Source organism: Passer montanus, unplaced genomic scaffold (genome assembly GCF_014805655.1).
Source record: "Passer montanus isolate IOZ18808 unplaced genomic scaffold, ASM1480565v1 scaffold126, whole genome shotgun sequence".
Taxonomy (NCBI): domain Eukaryota; kingdom Metazoa; phylum Chordata; class Aves; order Passeriformes; family Passeridae; genus Passer; species Passer montanus.
In genome coordinates, this window is record NW_024359388.1 from 1,112,659 (window position 1) to 1,125,603 (window position 12,945).

Here is a 12,945-nt window from a genome sequence, read left to right on the forward strand (position 1 = left end):
ATTCAATATTTTGTCCCCATCTACTCAGTACCTTGAGGCCCTGATTGATTGAAACATTGATGTTTTCTTTCTGAGGGAGTTTAACGCTTTTCCAAACTCCCTTGGGGCCCTGTGTATAGATATTGTTTCTCTCTCCTCATTTACGTTAATCTTTCTGACTATCTGGTCTGTTTTGTTAATGAACATTATTCAAAAGAATCTGCAGTGAATTCACCTGCATGAATCCTTCTTTTTAGGACATGAAGATCTTGAAATATCCTGGGAGCTTTTGCTGCAATTCCATTAGCCAGCAATGACGCATACCTCATGTGCTAGGATTTTCTTCCTTTTACTGTGTTACTCCTCGTGCTTATCAAACTATTTACTGAGACTTGTATTGTCTCTCCCATTTTTAGGATGGACAAAAATTGAAATTGATCCATAAGAAAAGTGTCCTAGCAGCCATTCCTTTAATTGTGTCATCTCTTTAGGGATAAGTTACTCAGGTCTTCCTTAAAAATAAGGCCATGTGAAGCTGTTCTGCTGAAATAATGTGCTTGCATCCTCAGGTTTTCCAGCAGCAGAAAACACAGGAGGATGTGTGCCAGCTAAGCATTGGGATCATGCAGGTATCTTGATCACTTTGCAGTATGAAATTGTCAACACAAGTGATGATCAAAAATGTGTGCGTTGTATCTTACCCACCTCCCAAAAGGTAGCTTAAGTTGATGACTCTGTTATTCCTGTGGTACACTCAGGGATTCTGAGAAATGTTTGACTTTAAAAGTAGGTAGAGCTGACTAGCTCAATCCGGCGATGGCAAATCCTGAGAGAGTAAGTGACATGACAAGTGTTTTACTGCTTGTTCAAGATTTTACTGACAATTGATGCTTCCTGAGCTGATGCCATCTAACATCTATCTGCTGCCAGTCAGAGGAAAAATGCTGGTTTTCATCAGCTGAGGATCTGGCTTTTAATTTCTGTAGCAGAAAACAGTGTTCTTTGTAACAAAATCTGATTTTTTTTTAATTTATTTGAAATTTGGTAATAGCATTATTTAGGTTGTTGAACCATTTTAATAGTCTCCTCGAATAGGAAATGATGAGCCAAAGCAACAACAGGATTATAGTGAGGCTTTGCAATTTTTACTTGGAATCCACTGTTCAGATTGAGCACATAAAAACTGTTAACCATGCTAATCAGCAGATTATCACTGCATAATTTTAAACATGCATCATGAAAACTATTTCTCAGGGTTAAAAAGCACGCTATGATGCATGCAAAATAGAAAATATGCATTCAAAAGCTGTAACTAAATGTACTATATTTAGATAAGGTTTAAGACAAAACCAGGTGATGATGATTGCTCTGCTTTTATGGAGTGTAGTAAAAGTGAATTTGAGAATGTTTTTAGTTCTGGCAGAAAATTTAGAACTTGCTTTATTATTTTCTAGGGCTTTATAGATTGTTTGGAACAACTAAGCACTAAACCTGATGGTGACATAGACACATCACAGTAAGTAAAAAGAAATAAGATTTATGTGTAGTACTCTGCAACTGTGTGTACAAGTCTTACATTTCACGGGGGTTGTGGTTTTATCCCTTCTGTATTTCATATTTCTTGTGAATACTTTTGCCTCTGAAAAGTGATGCTTTCAAATAAGAGCAGGTACTTCTTACGTCAAAATGTTGTGTGGCATCATGTAATAAAGATCATACGGGATAATTAATATTACATTACTTATACTGTTTTATTCAGTGACACAAGTTGTGTGCTCTTGAAGCAAATGTGTTGGTTTTGACATGACTTTACAGGGACTCAGTTGTACTTGTCAATAAGTAACGTGCAGTCATGGTGAAACATCCCCTGCCTTTCTTTTCTTCCCTTTTATTTTTTTACTGATTCTATTAGTACTTCTGCTAAATTGATAAAAGTAGTTTGCTCAATAAATTTTTATGAACCACTTATTTTAGAGACCAAAACAAGTCAGGGTAGCCTGAGCTTTCAGGAGTTACAAACATTTGTGAAAAGCCAGAGACTTGGCAAATATAGCAATATGCATTGGAAAGGGCAAATTAACTCTGATTTTAATGAAATTTCTTTTTCTTCCTATTCAGATGACCATTGGCTGGATAGGTGTGAAAACAGAATGTGTGGCAAAACAGAGAAATTAGAGAAAAGAAAAATGCTTTAGGAAGGAAAAGAAAGATCTGTAGCTAGAATAGTATTATCAGACCACCAAGCTCCTCCTGCAGGCTTTGTGGGCATCTTGGAAAAACTGAGCAACATGGACTGCTTTGTTATCTGGTGTAAGGGGGGTTTGAAATAGGATTGCATTTCATTCCTGTTGATTTGAATTCACCATGTATCAAATAATAAAAAGCACTATACTTTTGTATATACTTACTTTTTAAACAATATTCCTAGTCTTTCAGCTGATGTTTCGTCTCCAGATTTGTTTGGAAGCATTCATGAGGAATCAAGTCTTTCTTCAGTAAGTTTGGCTTCTATATCTAGAAGTTGATGTGAAAATAATTCTCAAAGACAACAAGAATGTGGCTCTTTTTTAGTGTTGCAATATTGTAAATATTGTTTATTTTGTTTTCTTTTTTTCTAGAGAACAATTTTGTATTTTGTAGGCTTTTCTTTTGTTGAAAGCACTGGTTTTTATGGTATCTTAGTGTACTTTGTTAAGGTAACTCATGAAAGTTGTTTTTGAAAACAGGTCCTCAGAAACTAAAATGGCATCACAGAAATCAGTGAAAATAGCATTGTTGTTAAGTCAGCTGAGGATTTGACTTTTGAATTATCACCTTATTTTAGATTAGAATCAGTCTGATTATTAGTTACTTTTTGAAACCCACAAAGATACAGTAATACTTCTTTCCCCCAGAAAATTTACTGAGAATAAGTATTGGTTATTTGTTTGGCTTGTTTGATTTTGTATTTTTAGGAAGTTGGGAAAATATTTTTAATATTCTTGACACTTTGGTTAATGTACTTTCTTCCATTTAAGCAGCTGATTAAAAAATGTAGATTTTACCTGCAAGAAAATTACTGAGAACCTCTTGTGAAATCAGTATTCCTTAGTACAGGTTTTAAATGTTGTCAGAAGCCCAGCTTTGCCTAATTTACAAGAGTAATAACATTTCTGCTACAATAAAGAATCACAGATTGCCAAATTGGGGCAGGTTTCTGAATTGTAGACTATAATAACTAGTTCTTTATATCATTTCATTCTTGCAATACACAGATTTGGTAGTAATTGTTGACTTGTGGCTTCTTCCTATATGTCATAGGTATAAATGCTTTTAAAAAAAAGTGATTTTAGGCAATGTCTGGCTTCCATGGTACCATGGTATTATTTTCTTATGTAAATCACAAGATATTTTGTCTTCACTTTCTTGAATGAGAACAGAGAAAGTGAATGATTGGAGTAAGATTGGTCACTGTATTTTTTAAATTCTCATTTTTCTAACAGTTTGCATACTGCCTGGTTATAGCTTAAAGTAGAAGGCAATTCTCAGTCCTAGTCATTGTATTACTGAAATACAAAACTGTCAGGAGTTCTGGGTCTGAAAACCAATACCATTTTTAATCAGATCAGTGCTGTTATGATGACTTTACTGTCACCAAAATAATTCTGTTTTCAAAATGTTTTCTCAATTGATTTTTAACTTTCATCTGAGGTAGAAAAATAGTTTGGAATGAAAAGGAGGAGAGGGGAAGAGGCAATCTATTTAATCTATTTCAATAGTAATTCTGTCTTGTTTGGTTCTTTGTTTAGAAGCTATATCTTATATCAAGATCAAGGAAAGGCAATTGTAGTATCTCAGTTACAGAATGTATTTGACTCTCTTGTAGTTAAAAATGTCATTGAAGAACAGACATAAGTTATAACCACCTAGAATTTCTTCAAACTGCTGAAATTATATAATGTAGTTCAGAACATTCTAGTATTTTAGAGCTGGTGAGTGCATTTGTTCAGTACCTGTTTCCCTTGTTTTAGCCAGGTTCATGGGAAAGTGAAGATGATCTTCAGTTGATTTTATAATGGTCATAATTCTTAGTATATTTATGATGGTCATAATTCTTAGTATATTTCTTGAAGTAAAATGAAGTAAAATCCAGAAACAGCTTCCTGGAAAGCTGTCCAAACCTAATTTTTGTAAAGAAGTCTTAACCACAGTTCTGTATTAGTCATAACTTTTCCAATGAATGGATCCTATAAGAGGAAGCATCATGTCCAATCATCATACCTGATATTTATTCAGTTCTCAGTAGTTTGTTGACAAAAGTATTTGTAAACCCTACTTTATTTATGAGAATGTTTATTATGCAGAGAGAGTCAATAAAATACTCTATATGCATTTGCAGTGTTGGTTATGATGATACTTCTTTTTTCAACTGATATGCTCTTTCTTCTCTTAATTTTTAGGAGCAGAGACTTTTAATTGCACTCAGTAACTGCCGTTACCTGGAACGCCATACCTTCCTAAATATAGCTGAACATTTTGAGAAACATGGCTTCCAAGGTGTTGATAAAATAACTCAAGTAAGTGAGAGCACTGGAATGAAGCAGCATTGCTTGAAGATTTTTATTTGGTTTACCTTCTGTGAAAAGTAGGTGCAAGTGTCCAAACATCCAGAACGACTCCTGGGTGGGCCTTCCACGGATAGGTGGGACTCCAAGCATTGGTTGGACATAACAACAAGGATATGGTTCTGTGTGTTCATACAGGGCTTAAGTAGCTGGTGTAGAAAATGTGAGCTCTTGCTCAGGACTTGTGTATTCAATGGCAGAGCTTATCTGATTTCTTAGTAACGCTGTTTAATGTCACTGTGTTCTCTCAATGCAGAGAGTAAAAGATTGTTATCTCAGGAATATACTTGATAAATTATTTCATCTGGAAATCTGCATTACTGATAGCTCTTGTTCGTAAACTAGTTCATGGTTTTTTTGTTGTGTTTTGGGGGGGGTTTTCTTGTTGTTTTTTCTTTTTCAAAGAACGAAAATGTCAAAGTGGGTGGCAGTAGCTGTCTCATTTTCCTGCCTTTTTGTAAAGATTAATCACTTCTTATGAGAAATGTTGTGACTTAATCCTTAGGACCATAAAGCTAGTTTATTTACAGAAATATTTGTTGGTTGGAAGTAAAGTGTTATCTTTTCCAGTACAGAGTACAGTATTTCACTCAAAACTGATTGTTCAACTATGTAGTGCATCCTTAGTCCCATTATGCCTGAATGTTGCTTGAATTTCTACAGCCTAAGTAGTTTTGAATAGCATTTGAAAGGAATTTCTATGATTTGTGTGGTTAGTACAATGTAGAAAATTACTCTGGATATTGCCATTTTTTTGCTACTGAGAGTTGAGCTCGGTACAGTTGGAAGCAGCTAAGACATCTGTTATGTATGTGTTCAACACCCTGCCTTGCACAGCCGCATCAAAGTTTTGTGACTGAAAGCTTGGTACATTTATAAATTACCAAATTCAGACGTTGAAGGGGCAGATTAATTCCCAGTCTGCGTTAACCCTTTCAGAACTCTGACTGGTGCAGTACTGCATGTGTGGGACACATCAACGGGTCATGCCAGCTAGGGGGATTTGGATAATTAGTCATCATAAGAGGGCAATTTTTGAGCCCTTTATTAATTTTAAATGAGGTTGGAAGCTTACAGATGTTTAGAGGGGTGGGTTGATTCTTTCAGTTTTTTGTTCTGTCACCTAAACTTCTGAAACTTTTAAATTTATTTAAATATTAGATTAAAAAGTTGTAATAAGGAATTGGCAATTTTTTTAAATATTAGTTTTTATCTGAAAAGACTGAAACTTAATATACTTTTAAATTCTGTCAGCTTTATAAATTTAATTTTAAAGTGAGTTTGATAGTGTGTTTTATTAAAAAAACTATCTGTTCTTACACTGGGCTGGTTTTTTTAAGTTGCCTTTGTTAGTAGGGAAATTGTTATTATCTAATATTCTGAAGTACATAAATTATAAATGGTATAAATGAGCCAAGAACATTTCTTTACATTCTATATGAAAATTATTTCAAGATTTTTTTCTTAGTCTGCCAAATACAAAATTACCTAAAGCAGCCAAACATTACACTGTGCTTTTAGCACATGCTACCTTGGCACATATTCATGACTCTTGTACTTCTCTGTGGAGATTCTTTAATTCAACTTATCATCAGTTTAGTCATTTAGGAAGTAGAAAAAAAAAATGTATCCCATAAAATTCATCGAGCTTATTGATCAAGCTTCTGAATAAAGTTATTTCCACAGTTCTGATAATGAGATAACCTTATAGAGTTGAGGCTCAAAATGGCTTTATGCAAGAAATGAAAACTGTAGTCACAGGGATGTTCATAGCAGAAAGGCAACAATGTGAGAATTGTCTATTTTTGTAAGCATTTAGCCCACTTGAGGATCAGGGGCATGGGCATACATGGTGAATGTTAAGGACTTCTGCTCTGCTTCCTTCTCCCCAATCCTGGGCTCAAAATTACTTTCAGATTAATTGTTTGTTCTTTCTTGCAATGTTTCCACCAGCTCAAAAACCAGATTACCACTATCTTAATTGTGTATTGAATTTGAAACAGGTTGAAGAGAACTTGTATGAAACAAAAAAGCCTGTATTGAATGTGCAGATGACCTTTTGTACTAAATGACTGAAAAAGTGGAAGGTCAAATTACTTAATTCTAAAACACTTTGCTGAGGAACACTGAAGCAAACAGTTCTTTCACAGATTCTTTGAATGGGTACATATTTGCAGGGACCGTGCACTCAAACTTGCTTTTCCCACTAATTCAAAGCAAAATAGGAATGGTCTAAGTGTTGTTATTGTCCCTAATCATAAGAAATTGAACTGAAAAATGTCTTGAAATATGTGTAAGAGGAAAAAATAGCAAGACTTCTGTACCTTTTTAATGTGCTCTTCTATTTAAAAATAGGCAGTCAGGTAGAATGAAAAGAGGAAGAAAATAGCCTGGGTCTTCTTATGCCTTATAGAGAGTTTTCCTTTGGGATAGAGGTCCTCTTGTCACAAATCAAAGAAGGTTCATCACCTAGAAAAGCAGGAAAGTCATGTGTCTTCTTTCTGAGCACCAGCTTCACCATCCCAACTTCCCTAACATCAGCTTTAACCTCAGTAACAACTGTTTTCCCTTGCACTTGTGATCTCCTTCCTGAAAGCATCTCTGCTTCAGTTCTTGACTCAAATATTGCAGTTCCTTTTTCTCTTTATTTAACAATGTAGGCATACCAGAGTAGAGCACAATTTAGAGACATCCCTCTAGTGAATAAGGTTCCGCCCTTATTCCACATTTTGCAGTGTTAAATCCTTAGAAAGGAATGATAAGGAGTCCTTTCTTTTTCTGAAATCCCAGTAGGCTCTAGAGATCTGTTTTTTAAGCAGACCTCATTTTAAACCCCTTTACTTCTGGAAATGATTATTCATATATTTCCCCTAATTGTTGAGGGAAATGAACACTAGTTTAAAATCTTTATTTTTGTGTTGCTTAAGCTCTTATTTATAAAGGTAAATACATTTCAGCAGAAGTCATGTGAGATTTTGATCTTAATTTTAATTTCATTTTATTTGCATTTAGCATCCATTGCCATGTTTAGATACTAGTGTTCTGCTTCAACATTTTGTGATATGCATTGTGTTATAGAATCATTGTAGAAGCTATAATTACAGGGAGTACCTTTGTTTAATAAAAAGCCTGGTATAAAAATTAAACTTGTTCAGATACAATGAACAAACTGTCCATATCACCTTAGCTTTCAGTGTGGCTAAGTTGTGTGAATTACAAAGAAGCACATAGACAGCTGTTAAAGAGTTCTGCAGATGCTAATGAGCTGCACCTTCTGTTTCTGTTTGTACAGACACTTGTTGAAGTAGAGAGGGAAAGTCCATAGGTTCAATTTCAGAAGACAGAAACTTCTAAATAAATAATGTATTTTTTAATATAGTAATAAATTGTAAAATTAAAATTGATAAATCTAAAGTATTTTAGAAAAATGTTCATGTTTAAGGATTGAAAATTTTATGGGTATATTTTAAGGCTTTCACAAAATCCAGTTGTTTACTTTGCAAGATAAACACCTCCTGACATGCAGGAAAAGAAATTATGCCAGTAGACAGTTACTGAATGATCTGCCTGCTTAGGCATTCCTTGTATTTTTCATGAAAATGTCTACTGCTGAATACAATCAGGAAAAAAAATTATACTGGGTGGGATGGACAGATAATATGGAAATTCTGAAGTTTTTATATACGTAATTATGAATTGAAATATGTCAGTAATTGCTGCTTTTTGCTGAAATTAAAGATGATGTTATTTTTTGGGTATGTGATTAAATTCTTTCAGTTAATGACTATTTACTATGTTCTTTCTCTTTTTTTTTTTGTTTAATTTTTTAGGTTAGTATGGAATCCTTGAAAGAGCTGGATCAAAGACTGTTTGAAATGTACATTGAATTCAAGGCAGATCCAATAGTTGGGTCATTAGAACCTGGCATTTATGCAGGATATTTTGATTGGAAAGATTGTCTCATTCCAACAGGTAAATATGTGCTTATTAAACTCAAATGATTTTAACAGTGATTGATAGGAGCTAAAATATACTGTGCAATTAAAAACTTTTTTCTAGTCTGTGTTTTTAACTTTTGACATGTTCTTATTATGAGTTCTTTCTCACAGACTTTGCTTAATTCCTAAATCATTTTTCAAATACCCCCAAATGATTAAAGCTGCTTTCATTATTGATAATCTCTTTAATACTTGTTTTTTGTGATTATTTTGCTTCATTGCTTGTATATAATAGAAAAAATTATAAAAGCCATCTTTGCTATTTTCTTATGAAATTCACTAAGGTAGTTTGGGATATTTTCCAATAGAATCTGGCTACTTTGATAATAGACATAATTACAGTTCTCAAAAGGTAAAATTATGAGAAAATGCATATTATAACAGTAGTTCAGCAAAGAATGTTAAACCATTGAAGGACATGTATAAGGTGTTTAAAATGACTGAGATGTTAGTCATTATTTAAATGCTTTAATGTCCTCTGTTGTGAGGGAGCGTAATATATAAAAATATATAAATTTGTCTCTTCTTGCAGTGGTGAATACTGTGCAAGTATTGAACAGTATTCAATACTTGCACAGTATTCTCTGTGGTCCTTTGAACACTTAATTGGTCCTATGCATAATTGATACATTTGAATTCCTTATCACATAAATGCCTGGTTAATACCAAGTAGAAATAAGTTCCAGTGACATTACATGGCATTTTGAAGATGTTCTTGTCATAATCAATTTTTACATTCTTGTTTTGATGTTTTAATGGAGTTGTATGTGGCAGACTTAGTAAAAATTCTGTGGCACTTGAAAATTGGATATGGAGGTAATTACAAGGGACACACTGGTAATCTGTGAATCAAGAGCTGCAGGTGCTTGTTTGCTCAAAAGCAAAAGGATCTTAGGGTTTATTACTCTAGATAAAAGTGTGTCTTCCATCTCTTGTTAATACTTTTGTGCTCAGAATATACGCTGTGATACAACATACTGCGGAAATAACTTAGATACTCATCTTGCACATTCAAAAACGTTTCTGAATAATACATAACTTGTCATCATATTTGAAGTATGTTTTCACTTGGCACATTTGGATTCCCACAGCTAAGACATTGTGTCAGCTTTTTATGTGCTCATTTCTTGACCTAGTGCTTTAGCATCTACTTTCTAGCTCACATTGCCTTTAGGATAATTGTACAGTCTTTTCTTTGTTTAAAGGGAATATTTCATTTCTAATGCAGGTAGGACTCAGCCTTCTTGTTGTCCAATTTATTTTCCGTTTAACGTACTTTGTAACTTCTTGGCAAAAATTGAAGTGAACACAGTGAATATTAAAGACGCTTCTTCAGGTTGCATATCCTAGCGTTGGCCAATTCAAAATAGTAGAAAAGTCATTTGGGGTTTTTTTATTAATCCCCAAGCTAGACATGTTGAAAAAGAACATATAGACACTCTTTCTATGCTTCTCCACCTTGATGATTAATTACCTTTCCAATTAACTAACCTCCGTTAAATGTTAACTTCTGTTGACTACTGGTATAGAAGTATCATGATTTAATATAAGCCAGCAACTAAGCATCACACAGCTGCTCTCTCACTCCTCTCCTGCCCTGGTGGAATGAGGGAAAAAGTCAGAAGGGTAAAATTAAAAAAACAGATGTGTTGAGATAAGGGCAATTTAATAATTGAAATAATAATAATAAATTTTAATTAGAAGTAAAATAACAAAGAGGTAAATAAACCACAAGGAAGAAAAAAGAAAAAATAGTGATTCAAATGAAAAATAGTTACTCACCACCAACTGACCGATGCCCAGCCTGCCCCCAGCCAGCTTTCTCCCTAGTTTACATACTGAGTGTGATGTCATGTGGTATGGAATATCCTTTGGCCAGTCAGGGAAAGCTGCCCAGCTGTGTCTCTTCCCAGAGTCTCATGGATCCCTACTCACTCGTTGCCAGGGCAGCATGAGAAACTGAAGTCCTTGACTTAATGTAAGCATTGCTCAGCAGCACCTGAGTCATGGATGTGTTATCAACATTATTCTCATACTAAATACAGTAAATGCTATACAAGCTGCTAGGAAGATTGACTCTATCCCAGCCAGAACCCAGACAAAGAGTAGCTTTGAGGACCTTCAGTTTGTTTGATTAGAGCAGTGGTTCATTGACCCTGAAAATATTTGGTGCTCTGAAGATAAAATTAGTAAATGATTAATAGGTAACCTCTTCATGAAGGTAGAGGAGCTTATTAATTGAAAAGGACTGGATGAAAAAAAGCCTCTTTGTGGGGCAAATGAAAATCAGATTTTTTCCAGTATTCAATCAAAAAAAAAGAAAAAAAGATCACCCAAGAGCCATAGAATTGATTTTTTTTCAATAAACTGGTATTTACAAACAATTTTAAATTGTATGTAAGATTTTAATTGAGAAAATATACATAATCTAAACAATGCAGTTAACACTGCAGTAGAAGTGCTATCTTTTTTATTTTCTTTCTAAGAAAACCCAAAACAAACAAAGCTCTATGTTACACTTAATCTCCAACAGCATTAAAAATACCTACTTTATTAAGCTAAAATACCATACATATGATGAGGAGTGGGTCTGACTTGAGTCAAACACGTTGTTCACTCAAGGATTTCTTAAACAGTGACATATTGATTTCTTAGGAAAAAATTGTATATTGGAAATTATTATCTGTTTTCAGTAATCTTTATATCTGAAAATTGTAAATATTGTATTTGTTTCCTTTTCCTGGTTTGGATTTTGACTTTTAAAGTCTTAATTTTTTAAAAAAAATAAGAAAAAGATATGGCAAGGGAAACTGTTTAGGCCTCAGTTGTGTTCCTGAGTGATGCTATCAGTGATGTGTAGTGTTGTATTCCTACTGGATGATTGCCAGGACATTACAGCTGGGCATGAAGTTTTTTATGTGCTTTTTCTGCATCAGCTTTCAAACAGTACTAATGATGGTAGTAAAAAGGCGAACTTTGATAAGAACAGTTCTTTTTCTGAAGGGAAAGAGGAGGTCAGAACATCGATTTGCGCATATGTGAATGGTAAAGAAAAGGTAAATGAATCCCTGATTCAGTCTGAAACTTTCAAGCCATCTGGCCCCTGAAAATCTGACCAGAACTGGGGGCATGTTGATGCCATGACACATCTTTTGCAAAGGACTTTTTTGAAAATGTGTATGAAAATACTCATTATTTGGTTAGGAACAAGATGAAGAATTTTCTGGTGGTAAATTTCCTGTCCAGTCCAGAGCTTCAAGACTACAGCTGTTTCTGAACAGTTCTCTGCAGAGGCCACCTGATCTGGACTATTGGAAATAATGCTTTTGAGTAGATGGAGTTATTCAGGAGGAGGAAGTTAATGCTGAGATAGGGAATAATGTAACTGCAAGAGAGGGAGAGACTGGAACAAACACCTTGTGATGAAGACTGTTATCAAGCCAATGGAGATGGAGCAAGGTGGGAAACCAGGACTGGATGAGCAAGTTAAAACCATAAATTAGGGTAGGATTTAGAAATTAAATTAAATAGAATTAATAATTTTTATTTAGAAATATAAATGGATAGCACGGGATTATTCAAACAAGAGACGGTTGAAGTGCAAATAAAAAGACAGAGAAATCTGATACTCACTAGACAATTTTAGAAATTAAATTAAATAGAATTAATCCATTTTTATTTAGAAATATAAATGGATTGCACGGGATTATTCAAACAAGAGACAGGGTTGAAGTGCAAATAAAAAGACAGAGAAATCTGATACTCACTAGACAAGTGAGCTTACCACAGGCTGCTGTGTAATTTAAGAAATCCCTTCAATCTTGCACTTTCATGCTCTAGGGATAACAGCCTATTAATATCACTGATTACTTTCTTTGCACAGCTTACAGAAGTTATATGAATTACTGTATTCTTGGAGTACACTACAGGCAATATGTATATTGCCTATGTATAGGCAATACCACTGGGTAGCACAGCAATTACCTAAATGTTCTGCCTTGACAGTGTTACCAACATTTTTTCTTTCTGAGAATCAGGGCTTCAAAAGGTCTATGTCATCAGGAAAATTAATCAAGTCCACATGAATTTCCTTTACAGAAATGTAATGTATTTATTTCCAATATTGTTGCTGAGCCATGTAGACCAATGCAGTAAGAGAATTTGCTGGTTTCTGGTCTGGCTTTTGGTTTGTTTCCTTTTTCATAGCAGTAAAACTCATGCACAAAGAAAAACTACACAAATGCAACCATTTATAATTCCATCTTTAAATAATATTTTTTTTCACATGAGTGGACTTGTCTTGCTTCATAAAATGACAGCTGATTTGGAAATACAATTGGTTTTTATATTAAGTGGAATTGATA

At 34.1% G+C, this 12,945-nt stretch overlaps 1 protein-coding gene across 1 annotated transcript in view; it reads left to right on the plus strand.

Annotated features, from left to right (window-relative positions):
* The window catches only part of EXOC2 (exocyst complex component 2), a 114,552-nt gene that overhangs the window by 69,720 nt on the left and 31,887 nt on the right, over positions 1–12,945 (plus strand). The window contains exons 18-22 of the mRNA XM_039698474.1: positions 549–608; positions 1,434–1,495; positions 2,408–2,474; positions 4,419–4,535; positions 8,414–8,555. Coding sequence (XP_039554408.1) covers positions 549–608; positions 1,434–1,495; positions 2,408–2,474; positions 4,419–4,535; positions 8,414–8,555 — 448 coding nt within the window. The remainder of the gene's footprint in view (positions 1–548; positions 609–1,433; positions 1,496–2,407; positions 2,475–4,418; positions 4,536–8,413; positions 8,556–12,945) is intronic.